This window comes from Phoca vitulina, unplaced genomic scaffold (assembly GCF_004348235.1).
Source record: "Phoca vitulina isolate PV1807 unplaced genomic scaffold, GSC_HSeal_1.0 scaffold118, whole genome shotgun sequence".
Taxonomy (NCBI): Eukaryota; Metazoa; Chordata; class Mammalia; order Carnivora; family Phocidae; genus Phoca; species Phoca vitulina.
Genome location: NW_022589821.1, coordinates 701,884 through 725,810, shown reverse-complemented (window position 1 = coordinate 725,810; position 23,927 = coordinate 701,884). Strand labels below are relative to the sequence as shown.

Sequence of the window (23,927 nt, the reverse complement as noted above, 5' to 3'; positions counted from 1 at the left end):
AAGGGGTGGAGACAGGGCGGGAAGGAAGGAACAAAAGAGGGAAAATTTGGGTCTTCAAGGAAGGGGACTACGGAGCCTGAATGAAAGCAGTGAGAGTAGGGATATTAAAACAGGTATAAACGTCTGGGACTCAGGCCCTCTCAGACTGGCTACGTGCCCACCCCTTGCCCAAGACAAATGAATCAGACACTGCACAAATGTATAGAAACATCTTTTATTTGGGTAACAAGTCCCAAAACAGGTCAGTTAGTAAAATAGATTCTAGAGAACATGGCTCTATCCACAGCCCTCCCTCCCCAAAAATAGCTGGGGGTGAGCTTTCCCCTTGGGCTCCTCTGGTATAAAAAAAATTTTGGCAGCTCAGTATTTCTCATCTGGGCATGGGGCACCATTTCCATGTTCAGTATTCCCAGGGTGCAGTAGTGGTGGGGGGCCGTAGCTCTGCCAACCCTCCCCCAACCTCAACTCAGCAAACATGGCTGCCTCCAAAAAAAGAGCGAGCAGGGCCCCTCCGCTGAGGTGTTGGGCAGGGTTCAGTGCCATCACTGTGCTTTTTGACAAAGAGGGAAGGGATTTATTTGGCACTTTAAAAATAGAGAAGTGAGCAGGACTAGAGAAGCCAAAGAAGGTACCAAACTGGCAGGAAGAGGCCATTTGGCACCAGTCCCCTGGGAGAAGGGAAGCGGGAGATAGATAGAGTAGGCGCTAAGAAAAGAAGGAGTCCACTCCACCCCAAGTGACAGAGGGCTGAAGTGGGCTAGAACCAGCAGGACTGCTGCCTCTGGGCTGTGCCTTCTCACACCTCCGTCCCGCAGCGGCAGGGTGCCCGCTCCCAGCCTTGCCATCGTCAGCTCGTCCCTGTATGTAGTGTGACCCTGGATTCTAACACTCAGTGTCTTCCCCACTGTGAATCACTGATCACGTCTTTAGTGATAGGACTATCCCTTGTCCCTCGGGGCCAGGCTCTTGTCTACCACATCCCTCCCATTGGTCAGATAATCCCAAAGACTCCATCCCTATCTCCCAGAGAACCCTTTGATCCTCAATCCTCCCTTCTCCACTCCTTATTTTCATATGCTGGGGTGGAAAAGGAAGGTCAAGGGCACCTGGAGCTCCCTAGACTTGGATGAAGAGCAGGCCAGTAAGCAGGGCAAAGCCTGCAAGGAGCAGGATGACCTTGAGGATCCTCTGCTCAGAAGTGGCCAGCTCCTGGGGCAAGATTTCCAGGAAGGTAATATAGAGAAAGGTGCCAGCTGCCATGCCCTCCAGCACAGACTGGGCCAGCTGGTGCAGTGGCCCAGCCGACTCTGCCAGAGCTGCACCCAACCCAATGCCCAGAGGTGTCATGCATGAGAAGAGGATCCCACAGCCAGCTACCACCTGCGCTCGCAGATGGCTCTGCAGCAGCCGCAGGGACAAGCTGACTGCCAGAATACCCTTGTGGAGCAGCAAAGCCAGGCAGAGCTCCAGGGCCCGAGCCCGGTCTCGCTGCAGCCCCACCGCCAGTCCCTCGAACACCGAGTGCAGGGCCAGGGAGAAGACCAGGACGCAGGCACGCAGGGCCGAGGGGGCTGCAGGGGCTCCGCCTGCCTGTGGGACCGCTGGCCCATCATGCCAGTGCTGTGGCCCACCATTTGCTGTTCCCAGCAGAGCTCTTGTCTCCTCTCGAGGTGGTGGCCCTGACTGCTCCTTGTAAGCTAGTGTGATCTGTTCCATCACCAGGACCAGGAAGAAGCCCATTGCCAAGATGAACTCTTGTAGGGGGAACTGGAGCTGTGGGCAGACAGGGCAGCAAGAAATTCAGGAGACAGGCCAGCAATGGGGAAGAGTCAAATTCAGAGTCTCGAGAACTCCCAGTTATACAGACTTAGGGTCCCCCATAGATGCAGGGCTACTCTCAGTTACACAAAGACACACACAATCACAGAGATGATAGTGTCGCTCACAGTACTACATAGAGCCCAGTTTCTCAACTTCAGCACTATTAACATTTTGGGTTGGATGATTCTTCATTTTGGAGGGCTGTCCTATGCTCAGTGGGATGTTTAACAGCATCCCTAGCCTGCACAAAGCCTTCCTTTCCCAATTGTGACAACCAAAAAGGTCTCCAGACACTCCCAAATGCTTCCTGTGAAGGGGGTGCAAAACCACCCCCAGCTGAGTGACTGATGCAGACACGTAGGCGCGCACACACACGCGCACGCACGCGCACACGCACACACACACGATCACACGTTGCCCACCTCACCAAATGCTCACACACAGAGCCACAAGCTCTCAGGGGCCACTGAGACTTACAGAGTCACACGGGGCGGCCGGTCACTCGCTCACAGAAGGTACATCCTGTGTTACTTCCCCAGCCTTAGGACGAGGAAGAGCGCAGGGTGCCCTCCTGGCACCTCCACACACCAGCTCAGCTTTTCCCCTGACACTTCCCTACGCCTTGTACTTGACCTTCTTCACATCCTACTTCCTTGGGTTATGGCGCTTTAGGTCAGCAACTCCAGGCCTCCCACCCTTCCCAGGCCTGGAGGGCCCTCTGCTGCCAGCAAAGTGGTCTGAGAGTGAAGATGATTCTTGGAGGCTGGGACTGAGAAACTCACAGAGTGGGTCACATGCCTGTACGAGGCTCCCCTCAGTGACCCAAAGAGTGCATGGCAGTCACAGAGGGACTGGGGGCAAAGGGGAGCACCCCAGGAAGAGTTATGCCCCATCACTAAAAGTCACAGTTCATAGGGTCCCATGCTAGGCGCCTTCCACACGGCCACACGGTCACGGAGCGCGTCTCCCACGGGTGTGTGACTGAACACCCCCCCCACAGGGTCACATGCAGCGGCAAGGGCTCACCGTCACGTGCAGGGCTGCCAGGGCCTCATCTATGGCAGCCAGGTAGTCAGGCAGTAGGTCCAGGAGACAGGTGGCCAGAAAGACACCCCCTGCGAAGCAGCTTACTAGGCTCAAGGCTTTTTGGCGGGAGGCTGGACAGGAGTGGAGCGCAGACGGGAGTGAGCAATGAACCCCCTCAAGCCTCACCGCCCCAACCCAAGCAACGGTCACTCTTGCCTTCCCGTCTTTAGGGGAACCTCCGCAGCCCCCAGAGCCCTCCCCAACCCAGCAGGGAACAGGAGAGGCTCACCTGAGGCTTCGGGGCCGGCCCCAGGCCGGCGCAGCACGCAGATGGGCACCAGACTGCAGAGAAGAGTGAGCAAGAGCAGCAGCACCAGGGCGCCCATTTTCACCTCCAGACCCACGGGCCCCGGGGGCTCCGCGGCCACCGCCTCCGGGCGCCACACCAGGAGCTCTGGCTCTGCCCAGGGCCCCATGGTGGCTGTAGCTGCTCCAACGACTTTCGGACCTAAGACAACGCGGGTGGGGCAATGGTCACTTGAAGAACGGGCCAAGCAGAGGGGAGAGCTGGTCAGCGGACGGGAGCCCCCTCACCCTGCCGCGCCCCGACCTCCCCAGCCCAGTGTGACTCATGCACTCCCGGACTGGGCACGGTCCCCTTCCCCCGCAGACTGCGCCCCTTCAGATGGCTCATTCGGGGACCCCGCGCGGGGGATCCGGCGTCAGGGCGGTGTGGACGTCTCATTACCCTTTCACCTGAAGCTCGGTCCTCCCGGGAGAGGAGAGGCCGGGTCCCCCGCAGGAAGGAGGGGACGGAGCAGAGGGGGTCGGGCTGCGCAGAGGTGTCGCGGGGAGCTTCGTGGGCCACCTGGGCAGGGCGAGTTTGGGGGCGGATCACTCCCCGCTCCCGTTTCACCAGCCGCGCGCCGGAAGCGGAGAGCGGCGCGCTCACGGCCACCGCCAGGGGCCCCAGGCGGCGGGGTCGCGGAGGGCCGAGGCCGCCCAGCCCACACGGCCCGGGCACACACTCACCTCGCCAGGGTCCCCCTCCGCCGCAGCCGCCGGGTTCCGCCGCGACTCGGGACCCCGCCCCGCCGCGTCCCGCCTCCCCGCCGCCGCCGGCCAATGACGGCGCCAGGAGGGCGGGGCCCTGCCAGGAGTGCCGTGCTCTGGGGGCAATCAGACGCCGGCGAGCGGGCTGTTGGGGGCGGGGCCTCGAGGGGGCGGGCCCAGGGGCTGCGGGCCTGGGGCGCCTCGGGGCGGTAGGACTGGCCCGGCTGGCCGGAAGCTAGAACGCCCGCGGGCGAGGCGGGAGTCCGAGCCCACCCCGCATTCCCAAGTCTTCCGCTCTGCATCGCTGGGGTTTTCTTCCCGGTCTTGGGCAGCGTCTTCTTAACCATCTCTTGGAAGACTCTAAGACCCTTTCCGCGCACCTTGGCGCCAGAGGGAAAACATTCTCTTCTTAGGACTGACTTCCTTGCTTGACTTCCCTCTCCGGCACCCACAACAAAGGAAAAAGACAAGGCAGAATTGGAAAAAGGAAATAGCGAAGAGAGGGCATTTCTTGAAAATCATCCCTTCTTGACTACCAGTGGCCTGAGCGCACTTTTGTGCAGCCTTCCGTCTTCTCTGAGAGTGTGCAGGGAACTGGTGGGACCCAGCACAGGGGTGGCCCAAACCCTGCCCAGTGAAGAACTGCTCTCAGCTGGCTCCAACTTACCATCCTTACCATACCTCAGGGCATCTAACAGGGTTCTCTCAAACTCACCTGGAACTCTGCAACTCCTCTCCCCCCAGCCCTGCTGGCCTCCCTTCTCTTTTCTGTTCCTTGATTGCACCGAAGTATTTTCAACTCAGGACCCTCATTGTTTCCTTAGCCTGGATCCTTTTGACCCACATTCCCTGTGCTATCAGAATCTTCTAACCTCATGGGAGGGTAGGATATAAAAGAGGAAATAAAGAAGGGGGCTCAGCCTAGTCTTTTCAAAGGCGAAAAGACCTCATTGTCTCAAGAAGAGGCGGGAGTAATGTCTCTAAGGCTCTGGAAATGGAGGCCAGAAACTTCCCTAAGAAAAGAGGGAATGTGAGGACTTTTTGAGGGAGAGAGCCTAGGAGAAAGGAATCAGATAGGACTCTAAGATCAGGATGTAGGTGAAACGGGATAGTACTGTACCATCATTTAATAATTATTATTGCGTTAAAGAAAAAAAATGATCATTGCTGTTCCAAGCTCTTAATTTAAAGATAAAAATTACTGTTAAGAGGAAACTCTGGGGCGCCTGGGTGGCTCAGTCAGTTGGGCATCTGCCTTCAGCTCAGGTCATGATCCCAGGGTCCTGGCATCAAGAGCCTCACATCCGGCTCCCTGCTCAGGGGGGAGCCTGCTTCTCCCTCTCCCTTTGCCCCTCCCCCAGGCTTGTGCGCGCTCTCTCTCAAATAAATAAATTAAAATTTTCAAAATTTTTAAAAAGAGGAAACTCCAAATTATTTGAGAGAATATTGTGCAAGCTGCAGTTTGTGGTAAATTATGCTTTCAAGATTATTATTTTTTAAAGATTTATTTATTTATTTTAGAGAGAGACAGAGACAGCATGAATGGGAGGGGCAGAAGGAAAGGGACAGAGAATCTCAGGCAAACTCCATGCTGAACACAGAGCCTGTCGCAGGGCTTGATCCCAAGACCTGGAGATCATGACCCAAACCGAAACCAAGAGTTGGATGCTTAACCGACTGTGTCACCCAGGCACTCCTTAAAATTATTGATAATTAGTAACATTAACAAGGAATCATGGACTGGGAGACAGGACACCCGGGTACTTGTCCCAGCTCTACCTTAATTTTTTTTTTTTTTTAAGATTTTATTTATTTGAGAGAGAGAGAGTGAGCAGAGAGGGGCAGAGTGCGAGAGAGAATCCTGAAGCAGTCTCCCCTCTGAGGGCAGAGCCCAACTCAGAACTCAATTCCATGACCTGAGCCAAAATCAAGAGTCGGACGCTTAACCGACGGAGCCACCCAGGCACCCCAATTTGTTTTTTTATTTTTTATTTTATTATTTTTTTAAGATTATTTATTTATTTATTTGAGAGAGAGAGAATGAGAGACAGAGAGCATGAGAGGGAGGAGGGTCAGAGGGAGAAGCAGACTCCCTGCCGAGCAGGGAGCCCGATGCGGGACTCGATCCCGGGACTCCAGGATCATGACCTGAGCCGAAGGCAGTCGCTTAACCAACTGAGCCACCCAGGCGCCCCAATTTGTTTTTTAATATTAATTTTTTTATGTGTGTATTTTGTAAAAATTTTTCTTTTTTTTTTTAAGACTTTATTTATTTATTTGACAGAGAGAAAGACAGCGAGAGAGAGGGAACACAAGCTGGGGGAGTGGGAAAGGGAGAAGCAGGCTTCCTGCTGAGCACGGAGTCCGATGTGGGGCTCGATCCCAGGACCCAGGGATCATGACCTGAGCCGAAGGCAGACGCTTAATGACTGAACCACCCAGGTGGCCCAAAAATTTTTCTTAAAGTAAGGTCTACGCCGAACGTGGGGCTTAAACTCACAACCCTGAGATCAAAAGTTGCCTGTTTCACTGACTGAGCTAGCCAGGCATCCCTCTACCTTAATTTGATGTGTGATTTTTTTAAAAGATTTTATTTATTTATTTGACAGAGAGATAGCAAGAGAGAGAGAACACAAGCAGGGGGAGTGGGAGAGGGAGAAGCAGGCTTCCTGCGGAGCAGGGAGCCCAATGCGGGGCTCGATCCCAGGACCCTGGGATAATGACCTGAGCCGAAGGCAGACGCTTAACGACTGAGCCACCCAGGCGCCCCTGATGTGTGATCTTAAGCAAGTCATCTTTCCTCTCAGGAACTTGATAAAGCAGGTGAAAGAGGGAAGTCAGATTAGAAGATGATGCCAGAGGTTCCTTCCAGTTCTAATTAATGTAAGCTGATTATATTTTCCTCGTAATCATCTTTGCACTTGCAACCTGCAGGAAGCCCTTTGAAACCTTTCTTGCTCTAGGAAAGATCTAGGCAAGGACAGCTCTTCTTTCCTTAGAGCTCTGCATCGATCTAGGAAGCCTGCTTTGTCTCCTCACTACTTGAGCAGGAATGCAGGAAGATGAGCAGGAAATTTGAGAAAGCCCCAGCAAGATAGCTTAGTATAGTGCAAAGAATGTAGGCTCAGGCATCCAAACCCTGGTTCTACTTACAGAGTAACCTTGAGAAAGTTACTTCTCTTTTCCAGCTATGACTTGCTGTGAGAATTATATGAATGATGTGAAAATGCCTGAGCATCTGATAGTTACTCAATAAATATTCAATCCTGTTCCGGTCTTTACCCTCAGCACATACAATTTTCATGAGGAGAATACCAGTTTGAGGGGCGCCTGGGGGGCTCAGTCGTTAAGTGTCTGCCCTCAGCTCAGGTCGTGATCCCAGGGTCCTGGGATCGAGCCCCTCATCAGGTTCCCTGCTCCGCGGGGAGCCTGCTTCTCCCTCTCCCACTCCCCCTGCTTGTGTTCCCTCTCTCGCTGTCTCTCTCTCTGTCAAATAAAGAAAATCTAGAAAGAAAGAAAAAGAAAGAAAGAAAGAAAGAATACTAGTTTGAATTCTGGATCCACACCCCAAACTTTCCTGCTTTATTCACAGAGGGTAGCTCCATTACTATATTTGAAATGCATTCCTCGCCCATCAGTCACTAGGCCAAGGCAAACAATCACGAGTCTTGGTATCACTACCTTCTAATCACGATCTCTGTCTCCTCATCGGTAAAGTTGGTAAAATATTTCCTGCCCCGTCTACTTCAGAGATTAAATGAGAGAACAATGTTTATGAAAATTTGTGAACTATATAAATGCAGGACACATACTACTGTTGGCAATTACACCCAAATAAGACAAATCCCCACACCAAAGCTCAGTGCCTTTCTAACCGCTCAGTTTCCCAGCCCCTCGAGCCCCCGCCCCGCCAGTTGGCGGAGTCCCGGGAGCGTGGACACAGCGGCCAACGCGCAGATGCAGATCGGCGCGACTTTCCGCGCGCAAAGCTCCAGCTGGGCCAACAGGTTAGTCACCCTCGCCCGGGTCCTACGCAGGGCCCGGCAGTCACGCGGCAAGCGGAAGCAACGGCGGCCGCTCCTCTACCCCCGCCCCCGCACACCCCGCCCGGCGTCCTCGGAACTTCCCAGCTTCTCCGCACCTGTCGCCCGGACTCGCAGCCGCGGGGCCTCGGAATCCTCCCGGGCGGCCACCGCGGTAGCCCGCCTCCCTCGGCAGCCCCCCGGCCAGTCAGCGCGCAGCCTGCCTCGAGACGGCACTCCCATTGGCTCCATATCCTGCCCCTCAAACCTCTTGCGTCCAATCAGACCCGAGAGTGGAAAGAGCGCCTCGGGACTAGGGGGGCTGCCTCCGCGAGTCTCCGGCGGCCGGGTCGCCGCTTTCCGGTTTTGTTTTCCAGCCTGTCGTGCGCTCGTCTGACACCAGTGACGGCAGGAGAAAAGGCACTTCGTGTGCGCCGGTCACAGCCATCACCGTCCTTCCCTAAAGAGCCCCAAACTCTCAGGAAGATTTGCTGTCGCTAGGAGAAACAGGCAGAGAGGGCGAGGCTGCCTGTGCCTTCCTGAAGTCCGGTTTGCGGACGCCTAGGCTCCCAACCCCCAGCTCGCAGGTGCAGGCCCCCGCCGTGGCTCCCGGCCAGGGGCAACCCACTGTGCACTCCGGGTGTCAGGCTGGGGGCGGGGCTTGGCTGGGCCGGTCCAGGATGCGAGATCCTGGAAGGAAGAAGAGCGGCGGTGTTCCGGGCAGCCCGCGGGCTGGGCGGGCTTGGCAGGGCTGGGCTCTTTGGAACAGGCAAGGAGGCGGTGGGCCCGTTCGTCTGAAGCAGAGATAAGGCCGGAGGCGAGATCCCCGGGTGGCAGGTGAGGAAGGGGGGTGGTAGGAGATCCCCGGGTGGCAGGTGAGGAAGGGGGAACCCAGCAGCTGTGTGGGGAGGGTGCTCTGACCCTCCTGCAGCTCGCCCCGCAGAATGGACTTCCGAACCCCCGACCTGCTGGACGTGTGGCTGGAGCCCCCAGAAGAGGTCTCAACAGGAGCCTTCCTGGAGCTGGGACTCCACTGCCCCCCTCCAGAGGTCCCAGGGACTAAGCTCCAAGAACAGGGGCTTCGAGGCTGGGAGCCCAGCGGGAGCCGTGGCTGTGTGAGTGTGAGGAACGCAGGAGAGGGTGGGCCGAGCCAAGCCCCTAGGGTGGACATGAGCTGTAACTACCCCCATGTCCAAGGACACAGAGGACTGAAATTGAAGCGGGACGGATCTGGGTCTGATGTCAGGTAGCTCTCCAGAACACTTCTCTGTACACATATACACTCTCTTGTACTGTAGGACCTTCAAGAGAGTGAGCCTGAAGATTTCCTGAAGCTTTTCATTGATCCCAATGAAGTGTACTGCTCAGAAGCATCTCCTGGTAGTGACAGTGGAATCTCCGAGGACCCTGGCCATCCAGACAGTCCTCCTGCCCCCAAAGCACCCAATTCCCCTGCTCTCTATGAGGTTGTCTATGAGGCAGGGGGCCTGGAGAGGATGCAAGGGGAAGCTGGGCCAGCTGTAGGGCTCATCTCTCTCCAGCTAGGTCAGTGTTCTTTGTGGGAAGGGGACAATGGCCTTTCAGGTCCAGCCCTGGTCCTGGGGCTAAGGGGTTTCCCCAACCTGTGCCTCTCCCCAGGCCCTGCTGCCATTAGGGTATACCCTTCATGTCCTTTCTCCTAGCTACCTGTGTCTCCCTCAGATCAGCGAAGCCCACCACTTATGGTGCCGGATGCCTGCACGGTCCTCGAGCTGCCCCTTGATGCTCACACTCACACCCTGCCCAGAGCGGGCACTGTAAGCCCAGTGCCTCCTGTGACCCTGGTGAGTCTTCAGTCAGCCAGATCCAGTACCCCTGGATACAGCGATATGTACCCACACAGACGGGGAAAGCGGGTGAGGGAGGGGGGTAACTGATGCTAAACTCTTTGCCCCAATTTTTGTGGGCCTGAAGATCGGAGAGGCATGAGCAACTAAGAGCGGGAAAGGACAAGGGAGACAGAAGCCCTTAGAGGTAAGGTGGTGATAATTAAGGAGAAGGTAGGATGAGGCAATCTGGGGAAAGGGCCTGGGAGAAAGCCCAGAACTTGTGTGCAGTTTACTCAGCCACGGGTCAAACACGGAGTGGGATGGGCTGCCTGGGAATTCAGCCTGCTAGGAGGCACAAGGTGTAGAAGTTTCTGCTGGAACAACCGTGCAGCTGCACCCACTGCCCAGGGGGTCACACACCGGGTGCCTTCGGAAGGCTGGCTGCACTGCTTCCAGCAGGGGGTGAGAAGGAGTCTTGCTCAGGTCACTGTTGACCAACAGTCACTGGAAAGAACTGCTTGTGTGCAAAACATAGGGAACAGGTTCTAGCTTTCCTGCCAGTCTGTGGTTGAAGCTGGGACCAGAGTCCAAGCCAAGCAGCTCAGGATTGAGGGACCTTAAGAAGTCTGATGCTTCTAGGCTTGTGTTCACATCAAAATACCGGGGAGTTTGTGGTTTCAGGGGAGCAAGAAGGGATCATCAGGAAAATGCAAGACAAGAAATGGTTTGGCTAAAAGCCAAAGACCATCAGGAGTTTGAAGTTTGACTTCCTTTGAAGTCAAAGTGAAGCATAAATATTTCAAAAAGGAGTAGCAGAAAGGCAGGTTACTCAGTTGACAGGCTCAGGTTCATCAGATGTCATCTACCTGCCCCACATACTGTGTTACGAGAAGCTGCTGAATCTCGTGGCTCTTGGGAGTTCTTTGAGAGGAGACAGAGCTTCAGTCTTGAAAGTGGGGCTCAAACCCTGAGGGAAAATCGGTCACTACCCCAGGGAGCTCCCTGAGGTTGACCCTGATGAGACAACACACTCTGCCAAATGGAAGTTAGTGGTCAAAAGTGAATCATTTGCTTGCTGTGAGATTAAGCAAACCCCACCTTAGTGAGTTCCTCCCTGTCTTAAAAAACCCTTAAGGTCTGGGGAAGTGTAGACCAGAACAAGCCCTCCCTAGTTTGCTCAGAGTGCCAAGGTCCTAAGTCTGGGGGCAAAGGATGTAACACAAGCCCTCTTTTCTCCCTTCAGAGCCCCAGGAGGCCCCTTTGGCTTGGTCCAGAGCCTGTCTGAATGAAGGTCCCTTCCCTCACCTCATTTTCATGGTTACTTATTCCTTAGTGCAAATGGGAAACTCTCCCCCGAAGGCATGCAGGGGGAGTGGCCTTGGGTGATGGGAAAGGGAAGACCCTCTCTCCCTCTCATTGATCTCTGTTCTCCACCAGCTGCCCTGTCAAACCTTGTTCCTGACAGAGGAGGAGAAGCGTCTGCTGGGACAGGAAGGGGTTTCCCTGCCCACTCACCTGCCCCTCACCAAGGTAACATGCTTCCCCAAAGGGCATCCCAACCCCAACCCAGTGGCCCCATCATGGCCTCTGAAGAGCCAGGATTACAGGGGCAAGTGGGGAATTGAGGGAGGTTAAGGGCCCAGGACTGACACACCCTGGGCCCCTAGGCAGAGGAGAGGGTCCTCAAGAAGGTCAGGAGGAAGATCCGTAACAAGCAGTCAGCTCAGGACAGTCGGCGACGGAAGAAAGAGTACATCGACGGGCTAGAGAGCAGGTATGTCTGGACTTACATGTCTGGCCCCCTGTGGGCCATGTCTGGGCATCCTTCCTTACCAAGGCAGGCAAGGTCAGGGACCACCTGATTGCAGACTGTCCTACCTCTCCACACTCCCTAGGGCGGCTGCCTGTTCTGCACAGAACCAGGAACTACAGAAAAAAGTCCAGGAGCTGGAGAGGCACAATATGTAAGTGAAAGCATAGTGTGGGCCCCGGGGGGGAAGGGCGAGTGGCACACAGGGGCACCAGCTCCCAGGAGAGCTGATTCTTCATTCCTCCTTCCCCAGCTCCCTGGTAACTCAGCTCCGCCAGCTGCAGATGCTCATTGCCCAAACCTCCAACAAAGCTGCCCAGACCAGCACTTGTGTTCTGGTACTCTCTACTTCCCATCTCCCCCCACTCCCAACCATATCCACCTTCCCATCCCTGATGATTCCAACTGCCCTCTGTTCATGCTGCCCTTGGGTCTCTTCCTTTAGTGTCCCCACAGTCCAAGTGTCCTTTTGCTTTCTCCAGATCCTTCTTTTTTCTCTGGCTCTCATCGTCCTGCCCAGTGTCAGCCCCTTGCAGGGTGTCCAGGAAGCTGGGACTGAGGATCACCAGCCTCATGGAGGTGAGGCAGGGGCAGGGTGGGGTTTTCCAGGGTAGTCAAGAGGTGGGAGGGAGGTCCTGTCCTGTCTAGGATCCCCCACCCAAGGGAGCACTCTGTTACTGCCCTTTTTCTTTCACCCCACAGTGATTTCCAGAAATATCCTGACTCACAAGGACATGACAGAAAATTTGGAGACCACAGTGGTAGAGTCCAGATTGGAGGAGCCACCTAGGGTCAAGGGTGTAAATAGCTCAACAAGGACCCTGCTGGAGAAGATGGGAGGGAAGACAGGCCCCAGTGGGCATGTCAGAACTGGCCTGCATGCAGATGAGATGTGAGCTGGAACATTTCCCAGCCCACTTCCCAGCTGCAATAAGGAATCCAGGATTCCCCCATGGCTCTGGTTCCCCCTGGGATTCCCATTCAGAGTTCTTTGGCCTCAGGGGTCTGAATCATTTCAAGACCTCCTAAGCATCTGTACCCCAAGGCCCAAGCTATGTGAGGAGGCATTTCAGATACTTTTGTTACACATCTGCAATTTTATTTTTTCTTTGGGGTTAGGGCTGGGGGAAACAGAGGTTTTGGCTGAGAAATAAAACTTTTTTGCTGAAATTATATCCTGAAAATTTTAAATAAGTACCAGAAAAAGGGGAAGATAGGTAGTTGGTAAACTGGGGCCTAAAGTTGCTATTCCATTTCTGCCACCAGAACTTCCTGTCCCAAACCAAATTATAATAGAGAAGAAAACTATTCTATACTTTGCTCGTTCATGATCTAGACAAGAAACAGAGAAGGAGGTGCCACCACAAGTTCCCAAGAATGAAGTTCATTCTACTGTCTGTGTTCGAGGTACAATCCCTAAGACCCCTATCAAAAGAGTGGAAGGTAGCTATATGGACTCGATTTGCTTCCGGACCTTTTCCAGAGCTTTTCTGTCCAGCTGTCGCTGACGAATGATGACAAGGCAAGCGAAGACCAAGGCCACACCCACAATGGCCCCTTCAAATTTCCAGAATAAGTGTTGTTCCATCAGAGCTGAGCGGCAGCTAAGAGCAGGAAGAAACAGTTATTCCCAGGGAAGGCTGGACCACCTCTCCCTCCAATCTCCCTTCTAGTGAGGCCTAACCAAGACACATCTGAGGGGAAAGGAGGAAAAGCCACAGTCAGCCTTCTAACATGTCTCCCCTACACAAATCCCACTCAAATATATTGTTCAACTTATTTTCTAGTGAGGTAAACAAAGCTGGTATTAACCAATTCTACTGATGAGAAAATAAGACCAATGATATGGGCTGAGAAGTAGAGCTGGAACTTGGGTTCAAATACTTTGGTTCCCCCTCTTCCAATATACCACACTACCTCCAGACAGAAAGATGTGAGGCTATGGTGATCTAGGAGGTTTCAAGATGAGAAACGACACTTGCCTTTTGAATTCACTCCTCTTAGATGAGCTGCATGTGATTTTCTCCACATACCCTGTGGAACCACATTCAGGGGTGGTTTTCTGTCAGGAGAAAAGGACCAAAGCACATGTCAGGTAAGGGCAGCAGAAGCAGAAAGAATGCCATTCAGAAGGGGCAGGTGTCCAATTGCTATGGCTCAGCGCTGGTGGGCAACAGAGAACCAACAAAGATTTCTAATGGGGATGGTGGATATATTGCTTGCATGATAATAAACATATTAGAAAGAACACTTTAGAGGGGCGCCTGGGTGGCTCAGTCGTTAAGTGTCTGCCTTCGGCTCAGGTCATGATCCCAGGGTCCTGGGATCGAGCCCCGCATCGGGCTCCCTGCTCGGTGGGAACCCTGCTTCTCCCTCTCCCACTCCCCCTGCTTGTGTTGCCTCTCTCGCTGTCTCTCTCTCTGTCAAATAAAAAATATATTAAAAAAATGAACATGATTATTAGCCAAATATTACCATTAACTTAAGAAAGGGCACATTTTCAGAGGAAAAACAAATTCAGACGTGGACATACACTGAGACTGCAAGGAAAAATACAAAAAGACGATGCAACGGCACACTGAGACTGAGCTGATACAACAAAAACGGGAGAGAGGGGCGCCTGGGTGGCTCAGTCAGTTAAGCGTCTGCCTTCGGCTCAGGTCATGGTCCCAGGGTCCTGGGATCGAGCCCCGCATCGGGCTCCCTGCTCAGCGGGAAGCCTGCTTCTCCCTCTCCCACTCGCCCTGCTTGTGTTCCCGCTCTCGCTCTCTCTGTCAAATAAATAAATAAAATCTTTTTTTTTTTTTAAAGATTTTATTTATTTATTTGACAGGGAGAGAGACACAGAGAGAGAGGGAACACAAGCAGGGGGAGCGGCAGAGGGAGAAGCAGGCTCCCCGCCGAGCAGGGAGCCCGATGCGGGGCTCGATCCCAGGACCCTGGGACCCTGACCTGAGCCGAAGGCAGATGCCCAACGACTGAGCCACCCAGGCGCCCCTAAACAAAATCTTAAAAGAAAAAAAAAAAGGAGAGAGAATAAATACTCACAGCCTGGAAATTAGAACATTGAGCACATTCTTCTGCCACCACAAATTCTTCCACCAGCCAGCACGGCAAATTTGAGGTGCTCACTAAGAAGGGAGAGAAATGCCAGCCCCGGGTTGCATTTAGAAAATATTTCTCCCAAAGGTGCTGCCCACCCAACTTCTCAGCACAGCTGAACGCTTCCTTCCACGGGGCGCCACCCTTTCCCACCTGTGCTCCCGTTAAATGGGAGGATGTCAAAAGAAAACACTACGGGGGTGTCGAGTTACCACAGCATCACCCACCTGACAGCTGCTCCGCCCGCTCAGGAGCCTCGGCTCGGCTGCAGCCGGAGGAAGGAGGGTGGGGGGTGGGGAGGCACAAATCAGAAGCTAGAAAACAGGGAGCTCCCCACCTCCGCGGGGCAGGATCACGCACTCCCTCCCCGCCCCCAGGGCCGCGGACGACGCGATCCTCCCGCCCCCTCCTCTCCTCAGCCCTCGGCCTCTCCTTACCAGAGCTTTAAGGTGAAAACGCAGAGCAACCAACAGAGGTGGCTGCCCTGGGGGAGGCCCCGCCTCTGTCCGCCCGCAGGCATGGAGTGCTCGGTGTCGCGCGGGTCGGGACGGAGGGACTCGCTTGACTGGCCTTGTGCCTCCGTCGGAGCGCTTACACTGCAGCCACTGCCTATCAGGGCAAAGGCATTATTGGGACGTCCCCATGCCCACGGCAAGAAAAGCCAACGCGCATTTGTGGGACTGGGCTGTGAGCTCACTTCTGCGGACCCGCACGGCCCTCGGGACAGGCCGCGGGGCGTACAACCTAGCGCCCCGTCCCCGCCGCGGCCATCTTCCCCGCGGAGGATGCCGGGCTCGCGGAGGGCGTGGGGGGAAACGCCGCAGCCGCGGGGGATGCCGGGACGGGGAGGGTTCCAGCGGCCGGGCCGCTCGGCGCAGGCGCGCGGGTAGCGGCCGGCTGGGGTCCGCGGGCCGGGCTCGTGCCGCTCGCCGGGATTTCGCTGGGACACGGGCCTCCTGTGTGGTGCGAGGCGCCCCGGGCAGTCGCCCGTTGGCCCATTCTGGGCGGGGTGAGCAGCGACACGGAAGGAGCAGTCCGTCGCCGCCTCCGAAAACGCTGGGATTGCCCGTCGAGCCGCCGCCTGACCCCCGTCCTGCCCCGACGGTCCCGGGGGCGAGGCGACACTGCGCTTTCTCCTCCCGAGGCGCGGTGTCGTCTTCTCGCGTGCTCGTTTATTCTTAAGTAATTTTTTTGCGTAATCCCTGCGCCCCACGCGGGCCTGAACCCCGACCCCGAGGTGAGGAGCCTCCCGCTCCCCCGGCCGAGACGCCGGCGCCCCGGGTCCGGCTAATTCCGGACTGCCCCCGGGCCTGGGGCTCTGATGAGCTCCTCGGACCTCCGCCCTCCGGCTCCCGCCCGTGGGAGTCCCGGGAAGAATCGAGGCGGGACTTTCCGGCGCTGTCCGCCTCTCAGTAGTCTCTAAAGGGGAAAGGTTCATGCGCAGTTTCCAGGGGTTTTTGGCGAGATGCAAATGAAATGTGTAGTTAAGTATTTCCTTTATCCTCTAATTGCATTGGGTCCCATTACTATCCTACTTTTTGAATTTAACATTTAGGTCATTTTGGTCTTCAGTAATCCTGAGGAGTCCGGTGTTGTCCCTATTTTGTAAGTTCAGAGTAGAAGTGATTTCCAGGGTCACCCAGCGAGTGAGTGGGAGAGCCCAGACGTTCAATTCCAAGGCCAAAGATTCATCCCTGCTTTCCATCCACATGGAGTTAAACCTCCATACGGATGTACCCAGAATTGCAGAGACTTGGCCTGCACTCTGGGTTTATGCTTCACTGCCTGGTACTAGTCACTACCGAACTCTGCCCGTATTTTCCTCCTAATTTTACATATACGTAGGTTTACAGCCTCCCAGACAATCAGACCGTGTAAGTTCAAGGAGGCACTTAAATTCATATAAATATGGTCACTAATAGTAATCTGTCCCCCACTTCTCAAGATGAAAGGGCTTGTCCCCAGACTTTTTTGTTAGCCCTACCCCACATTCTCCTGTCCCAAGAAGTCTTCCTAGCCTAAATACAACAGCTGCTCCCTCCACCCCACAGCCCTAAGGGCTACAGCACTTCATTTTAGGATTAAGAGTATAACCAGTGCTATGTCCCATGAATTCTGTCTTCCCATCAGATGTAGAGCTGGCCCCTCAAGAGCAGAAACAATCAGACTGTGGAAAGGTCATTATTAGGTGGGAGCTGAGCCTGAGCTTTACTTTTCTTGTGACTATTTGCTCGTTCCTTTAAGTTACTGTTTGTGCATGTCAGTAGTTGTATGTTACAGGAAGTAGGTGTGAGTATTTTCCAGTAGCTTTTAGGAAAGTTTGGCTGAAATCTTCTAGCATCCTGTTACTTCTTATCAAACCTGACCACGTCTCTTGACAAGCTATGAGAGTCGTAAGCTCTCACTTCCTATAGGTGTACCAAGCAACTGAGTAGGTCTCTACACTGAAACTGGATTTTAAAACATCTGCTCTGGGGTGTGATGAATATGTCAGTCAGTGTTCTTCCTGGGATTCACAAAATGCAAGCCTTTCCTCATAACCTTGAGCAAAGCACACCAGCTGGGCCGTTGACTACAGGGCCTGGGCCTGATCTCTACCCCATAGAAGTTTGGTACTTAACACATGTATCCAATCATTCTGCAGTTCTCCTCCCAGCACGGTCAGGCTTTTTCCTGGTGTGTTTTACCAACAAACAGCAGCACAGAAAGCTTTGCTGCTGACCCCAGGTTGTGCCATCCATTTCCATGCCACAGGTGTGGGGATTTCTGAAGTGCCTTGAACTTCCTATCTGTAAATTAAACTTCTAATGGTATTTTGTGTAAGCCAAATGTGATATTTTCATTAATCCTGATAAAACGTCATCTGTGAGATAATTCTGCTGTTTAGAAACTACTGTGCAAGGGTCCAAGGGGGCTGTGTATGTTTATGGGGACTGTGCCTCAAGCCTGAGTATTTGGGTGGTGGTTCTTTTGCATGCCTGCAGTTTGCCTCTTTCTTATTCAGTACTTAGGAGCTGTTTTTGTTAAAATTTGCTTGTCCTTCTTGTAAGTTCCACCCAAACTTGTCCATTGTGTTTGGCACAAACTAAATGTTCAATAAAGATTTATGACTCGGGGGTGCCTGGGTGGCTCAGTCGTTAAGCTTCGGCTCAGGTCATGATCCCAGCGTCCTAGGATCGAGTCCTGCATCAGGCTCCCTGCTCAGCAGGGAGCGTGCTTCTCCCTCTTCCTCTGCCTGCCTGCCTACTTGTGATCTCTCTCTCTGTCAAATAAATAAATAAAATATTTAAAAAAAAAAAAAAAGATTTATGACTAGGGCGCCTGGGTGGCTCAGTCAGTGAAGCATCTGCCTTCGGCTCAGGTCATGATCCCAGGGTCCTGGGATTGAGCCCCGCGTCAGATTCCCTGCTCAGCGGGAAGCCTGCTTCTCCCTCTCCCACTCCGGCCCTTGTGCGTGCGTGCCCTCTCTCTAATAAATAAATAAAAACTTAAAAAAAAGATTTATGACTAAATGAACTTCTTCCGTGTCTCATCTTCCTCATCTATAAAAGTGGAAAATAATGCCTACCAGCTACCTAAAAGGATTGCTGGCAGAATCAGAGATGCTTGAAGAAATCACAGGATAAACAATACCAGGTCCTGTTATTGCCTCGAGTCTAGGGCTGTCACTCCCCTGGGAAGGCCTAAGAGTCCTCTGGAAGCCAGGCAAGGCTTTGCCCATAAGGATCCTCTAAACCCCATAATGGAAAGAGGATGTCCAGACCTCCAGGTTCAGAGGACCTCCTTGCTCTTTTCTTCATCCATTCAGGGACAGGTCCTGGTGTCACAGGAACCCAGCCCGATTCTGGCAGCCCAACCATCTTAGAGGTAGGAATGAGGTCTGATGATGAAAGTCACCCAAACCAGGGACCTTTGTGTGGGTGAGCAAGACCATGCAGAGTCATAGGGTCAAACCTAGAGGGTGAGGTGAGCCAACCTCTCACACAACCTGATCCTAAAACCTGATCCAGTAACAACAAATCAACTGTTTATTTACATTTATGTCTGCCCTAAAAGCCCAGGGAAGGTCTGACCCCCAGAGCCGGTTCTTTCCTTCTCCCGTCTCTTCCTACCCCCTCATCTCCTTTCATTCCCTCGCCTCTCTCTCCTTTTTGCCTCTCCTTCCCTTTCTAGTCTACCTACTTTCCTTCTCTTGCCTTCCCGTGTTCTTCTCCCTTTGCTCCCTACTCTTCCACCATCTACCTACCTCTAGCCCCTCCAAGTCCCACCTGCTGTTTCTCCCCTGCCCACCCACAGCCCTGCCTCCCTCAGGTTCAGCCTCCGGGCCTAGGGTCCTCAGCCGAGGGAGCACTTGCTGGTGTTCTTCTTGTCACAAGCTTTCAGGTCAGTGCCAGGGGGCTTGTGGCTGTTTCCCTAGAGGTGGAAGGGCACCGGGATCAGGGTGACAATAGCTGGCTGGGGTCTGAGACTATACGTTGTTCGAAGGGGACCCACCCTGGGGCGGTGTTAGCACTACTCCCCTCCTGGGGTTTCACTCCTAACACACGTGCACACAGCTGTGCCCAGTCCAGCAGAACCAACTCACCGGTCTCCGGCCTCCTGACTTGAGCAAGATGTCCCGGGCCAGGGAACTGAAAGCCTGATGGGGAAAGCAGTGAGTGGTGAGAACAGGCTGGAGGGGAGGACGGGCTTGCTGTCCAACAGCCACCTCTGGGAGTGGGGGTGGACATGGGAATCTCACCTCATCCACATTTGTGCTGGATTTGGCACTTGTCTCAAAGAATCGGATCCCATGCTCCCGAGCCAGCTGCGAAGCGGAGGGAGAAGAGAGGTGGGTAAAGGGTAGAGGCCCCCTGGGATCCAACTCTGTTGTGGCCCGGCCCTCACCTTGACAGCCTGCTCCTTCTGCACCTTCCTCTTGGCCTCCATGTCACACTTGTTGCCCAGCAGCAGGCGTTCTACCCCAGCAGAGGCATTCTGGAAGCAAAAGGGTAGGAAGGGTAAGATAGGTCCCGCTCACCTTCACAGTCCCCTCACCCTCCAGGTTCTACCTAGTCTCCTGTCTTTTCAGGAGGGTCTTTACCTCTTTGATGCTTTTCATCCAGTTCTGAATATTCTCGAAGGATTTCTCATCTGTGATGTCATATACTAGGATAATGCCCTGGGGGATGGCAAGGGTTCACAATGGAGCCTTGGGCCACATTCCCCCATTTCGGCTTCCTGCAAGTTCTACCCGTGAAGCTCCCCATTAGTCCATGTGGGGCCCTCCACCTCCCACACTGTGCCCCCTCCCCTTTTCCCTGCCCAACCCCTGCCCCTGGGGACTCATAAACCTCCAATCTATTGCCTCACCCCTGTCCAGACCCACACCTCGTACCATGGCTCCACGGTAATAGGCAGTGGTTATCGTCTTGAATCGCTCTTGGCCAGCTGTATCCCTGAAGAAGTGGAATATTTTGTGGGGCAGGAGAGAGGGGATCATTCTCCAAAGAGAGAATTCCCCCTGCTAAGAATTTAGCTCTTGTGACAGGGTGGGGCTGAAAGGAATAGAATCAGAAAACAGCAAAGCGGGAAGAGGAGGTAGGACGGCTGGGAGATGACACAGACCTAAGGAACAAGGTCTTTCGGTTTATCTGTTGAACACTTACTCTGTGCCAGGCGCCATCTTCGCCCTACCCTTGTGAGACGCATTTTATGGTCCATTTTACAAATGAGGACAGAGATTTCAAGAGGCTAAATAACTAATGAACCTCATTCTGCAGCAGAACCAGAATCCAAACCACAATCTGCTCTGATCTGTTGCATTCTAAAGCTTCTTCAAGCCAGCAGCCACTTCCACACTTTCAGTCTCCAGCTTCTTATGGCAGGACAGCCCTCTATCCTCAGCTTTCTGGGCCTCCGTCATTCACAGACTTAAAGTCTCCATTCTGCTACTTACTGTGTACCTGCTTCAATGCCATTTCCATGTGGCAGCCCTGCACACAATTACTGTCAAGTTCAGAGAATGCTCTGGAGCTGGGAGAGGCAAGAGAGTTAGAAAACAGCTGAAAATAGTTGAGTGAGCTGGAAGAAAGTGGGAAGGATGACGTCTGAGTGAGGTGACAGGAAGTGGCCTGGGAGAAGTACTGGAAGGAGCGGTGGGGAGAGGGAGAGAGATGAAGCAACATGGGAGGGAAACGGTGCTGGGAGGGAAATGAGGGAATGTGCCCAGCAGTCCTGGGGGTTCACTCACCAGACCTGCAATTTGATCTTCTTCCCCTCTACATCCACAGTGCGGATCTTGAAGTCAATTCCTAGGAGGGGAGCGCACACACTTAAGTTGAGACCGTGTGGGCACGTAGGGTGTTCTTTGGGAGACACGGGAACGGAGCAGCCCCAGTGCTAGGAATTCTGCAGGCGGGTGCACTTGGGAAGCAACCTTGTTGCAAGCGTAAAAGAGAATTTTCTCAAAGCTGTATTTGTCTAGTAAGCATATTGTTTTTACTGAGATGTTATGGCTCTGGGAGGGGGAGGTGATGGAAATTCTACAGGCAGGCTTAAGGCACCTCTTGGGTCCACTCAGCCGCACCAGCTGACAGCTCTCTTAATTCAGTGTCTCCCTCAAAATATGACTTTCAGATTCCTCTTTCCTTCTGTTTTCCTAGAACCCTGTATTCTCAGTGCTCCAGCCACGCTCCAGCCACCCTCCAGCCCGACAGAATAAAGAGCCAGGAAAGAGGTAATGATGCCAGCTTGTGTGAGTTAACTAGCAGGCCACGCTTGCAAGCAAGAAAGAGTCCTCCTGAGACTGAACTAGGAAAGAGGGGCATTTTCTTTCCCTTTTTTTTTTTTCCTCTTAAGATTTTATTTATTTATTTATTTATTTGACAGAGAGAAAGCTAGAGAGAACACAAGCAGGGGGAGTGGCAGGCAGAGGCAGAGGGAGAAGCAGGCTTCCCACAGAGCAGGGAGCCCGATGTGGGGCTCCATCCCAGGACCCTGGGATCATGACCAGAGCTGAAGGCAGACACTTAACCGACTGAGCCACCCAGGTGCCCCTTTCCTTCCCTTTTCTAACCAGAACTGTTTTGAGACTCCCCTTGTTTTATTTCCCAGGCCAGAGGAGATGAAGAAAGACCAGAAGGGAGGAGGGGAGGCAGTGTTCTTAGTGGAAATGTGGGCACCTCCCCAGAGCCTGTTGGGAGCCCAGGGAGGAGGCTGAGTCACCAGGCTGACTCAGAGCCCCCAGAAGTCCCCCCACTCCCACCCTCCTTGCCTGGCTGACTGCATATTCACCATCCCAGTCCTTGGGCCACCCTCCAGCACAGCCACTCTGTTCCACCCTGCCCACCTCCATTACGTTGAGGGGCAGGGAGACTGGGAAGTGGTAAGGTGGGGATGCAATGGGAGGGTCTGAAACTCAGCAAGACAGAAAGAGCCTAATGGAATTGGAAAGCACGTTCAGGGAGAGGGGGTACAGGAAATACAGAGAGGGTCAAGTGTTCTAGGCGGGTGGGGGTGAGGAAGAGATGCGCAGCGGGAAACAGAAAAGGGTTCATGTGGATTTGGGGAGATGAGGGAGAAGGATGGTACCAGGAAAACAAGGGGTTGGCACAACGGAGAAGTTACCTGGAGGCCTCAGAGAGGTTAGAGGTTGGGTACCATCCAGAGAGATGTGCGGGGGATGGGTCTGAGACAGGGGCTGAGAGTTTAGAAGCCTCCCTCTGGGGGACTGAAAAGTGGGGCCACTAGTAGCCTGGGAGCCTGGGGGATCTGGGAGTGTGGGACAGGCCAGCGGGCTCGCCGCCGGTGGAATGCAGGGGTGAGGGCCTGGGGGGAGCCGGGGGCCTGGGGCACGGCCGGCGGGCTCACCGATGGTGGAGATGTAGGTGTTGTTGAAGCTGTCCTCTGCAAAGCGAATGATCAGACAAGTCTTGCCCACCCCCGAGTCCCCGATGAGCAGCAACTTGAAGAGGTGGTCGTAGGCTTTGGCCATGGCGGACACTGGGGAGCCGGGGGAGGCGCCGGTGGGCGGGACCGCGGGGCTGGCAGACGGAGCGGCCGGGAGCCCAGGCCAGGAAGAAGTTTTCCTCCCTCTCCGCCCAGGCTCCGGGAAAGAGCGGAGGCGGCCCTGCCGCGGGCCCCACCCCCTGGCCGCCCGCCCCTGCGCCCGGGACGGCGGGGCACCTCCCGCTCGCCCGCAATCCGCGCCAGGGGGGCTGTGGAGGAGCGGGAGCCGCTGCCGGCCACACGGCCCACCGACGGGGGCGCCTCAGAACCTGGGGGATGCAGGCTGAAGGCGGGGCTGGCACTGGGGGCTCGCCACAACGGGGGAGCTGAGCCAAGGGACCCCAGGTCCACTCAAGGGTGGACGCTTTTGGGGCACTTCTGGGCTCCGGGGTTCCCAGCCCTCAGCTCCCTGCGAACGCGGCCGGACGCCCTGGAGCACCAGCCACTTGTGGGGACGGTCTGCCCCCTGGTGGACGGCGTGGAAAGGTATCTCCATGGGCCCGAGAGACACACACACACACACACACACACACACACACACACCACGTACACACACCGCGTACACACCGCGTACACACACCGCGTACACACCACGCGCACCACACCCACAACCCCCCACACCCCACGTACACACACTACATACACATATCACATACCACACCACAGACACACATACACACCTCACCACACACACAACTCACACCACATACACCACGTACACACGCACCACACATCACAGACACACCACACACACACCACGTACACATACCACATACACACATCACATATCACACATACACACCACACACACACCACATAAATACCACACATAGCACACCATACACACCACACCCCCAGACCCCCATCACACCACAGACACACATACCACACACACCATTTATACACATACACACTACACACACCATGCACACCACATACAGCACACACATCACATAGACAAATACCACCCACAAACACACCCACACCACATACACACCCACACCTCAGACACCACATACACATCACACACACACCACCACATATGTACACCACACATACACCATACACATCATACATATACCACACAAACACCACACATCACACATTAACATCACACACCCCACTACCAATCATACACACTACCACACCGCACCTACATCATACCCACAATACACACATCATACCACACACACATCACACATACCACCCCCCCACATCACACCACACACACCCTTCCACCACCCCCAACCCAACCCCCACACCCCCCATACCACACCACTCCTCCTCACACCCACA

General features: G+C 54.3%; 4 protein-coding genes across 9 annotated transcripts; 1 reads left to right on the top strand and 3 right to left on the bottom strand.

Annotated features, from left to right (window-relative positions):
* Positions 1–224: 224 nt before the first annotated feature.
* Positions 225–8,105, bottom strand: SLC39A1 (solute carrier family 39 member 1). 5 transcript variants are annotated; one of them, XM_032398667.1, is made up of 5 exons: positions 8,042–8,105; positions 3,596–3,715; positions 3,137–3,355; positions 2,848–2,978; positions 225–1,773 (listed from the first exon to the last, which is right to left on the bottom strand). In XM_032398667.1, exons 3-5 carry the CDS (start codon positions 3,321–3,323, stop codon positions 1,117–1,119), a joined length of 975 nt encoding a protein of 324 aa, XP_032254558.1. In that variant the 5' UTR covers positions 3,324–3,355; positions 3,596–3,715; positions 8,042–8,105; the 3' UTR covers positions 225–1,116. The 5 variants fall into 5 exon arrangements, with proteins under 5 accessions (XP_032254558.1, XP_032254561.1, XP_032254557.1 ...); XM_032398670.1 differs by having other exon boundaries at positions 3,604–3,715; positions 8,042–8,103; XM_032398666.1 differs by lacking the exon at positions 8,042–8,105 and adding an exon at positions 3,880–3,935.
* Positions 8,106–8,695: 590 nt separating this feature from the next.
* Positions 8,696–12,608, top strand: CREB3L4 (cAMP responsive element binding protein 3 like 4). The gene is made up of 10 exons (XM_032398665.1): positions 8,696–8,759; positions 8,854–9,037; positions 9,221–9,467; positions 9,624–9,745; positions 11,168–11,260; positions 11,398–11,504; positions 11,626–11,694; positions 11,794–11,878; positions 12,023–12,119; positions 12,243–12,608. Exons 2-10 carry the CDS (start codon positions 8,867–8,869, stop codon positions 12,434–12,436), a joined length of 1,185 nt encoding a protein of 394 aa, XP_032254556.1. The 5' UTR covers positions 8,696–8,759; positions 8,854–8,866; the 3' UTR covers positions 12,437–12,608.
* A 9-nt stretch (positions 12,609–12,617) lies between these two features.
* JTB (jumping translocation breakpoint) lies at positions 12,618–15,449 on the bottom strand. Of its 2 annotated transcripts, XM_032398673.1 has the most exons (6): positions 15,340–15,449; positions 15,080–15,251; positions 14,870–14,907; positions 14,589–14,671; positions 13,523–13,602; positions 12,618–13,144 (listed from the first exon to the last, which is right to left on the bottom strand). In XM_032398673.1, exons 2-6 carry the CDS (start codon positions 15,160–15,162, stop codon positions 12,988–12,990), a joined length of 441 nt encoding a protein of 146 aa, XP_032254564.1. In that variant the 5' UTR covers positions 15,163–15,251; positions 15,340–15,449; the 3' UTR covers positions 12,618–12,987. The 2 variants fall into 2 exon arrangements, with proteins under 2 accessions (XP_032254564.1, XP_032254563.1); XM_032398672.1 differs by having other exon boundaries at positions 15,080–15,449.
* Positions 15,450–18,430: 2,981 nt separating this feature from the next.
* Positions 18,431–22,733, bottom strand: RAB13 (RAB13, member RAS oncogene family). Its single transcript, XM_032398664.1, has 8 exons — positions 22,494–22,733; positions 20,875–20,935; positions 20,020–20,080; positions 19,726–19,803; positions 19,530–19,619; positions 19,384–19,449; positions 19,228–19,281; positions 18,431–19,055 (listed from the first exon to the last, which is right to left on the bottom strand). Exons 1-8 carry the CDS (start codon positions 22,615–22,617, stop codon positions 18,978–18,980), a joined length of 612 nt encoding a protein of 203 aa, XP_032254555.1. The 5' UTR covers positions 22,618–22,733; the 3' UTR covers positions 18,431–18,977.
* Between the last annotated feature and the right edge of the window lie 1,194 nt (positions 22,734–23,927).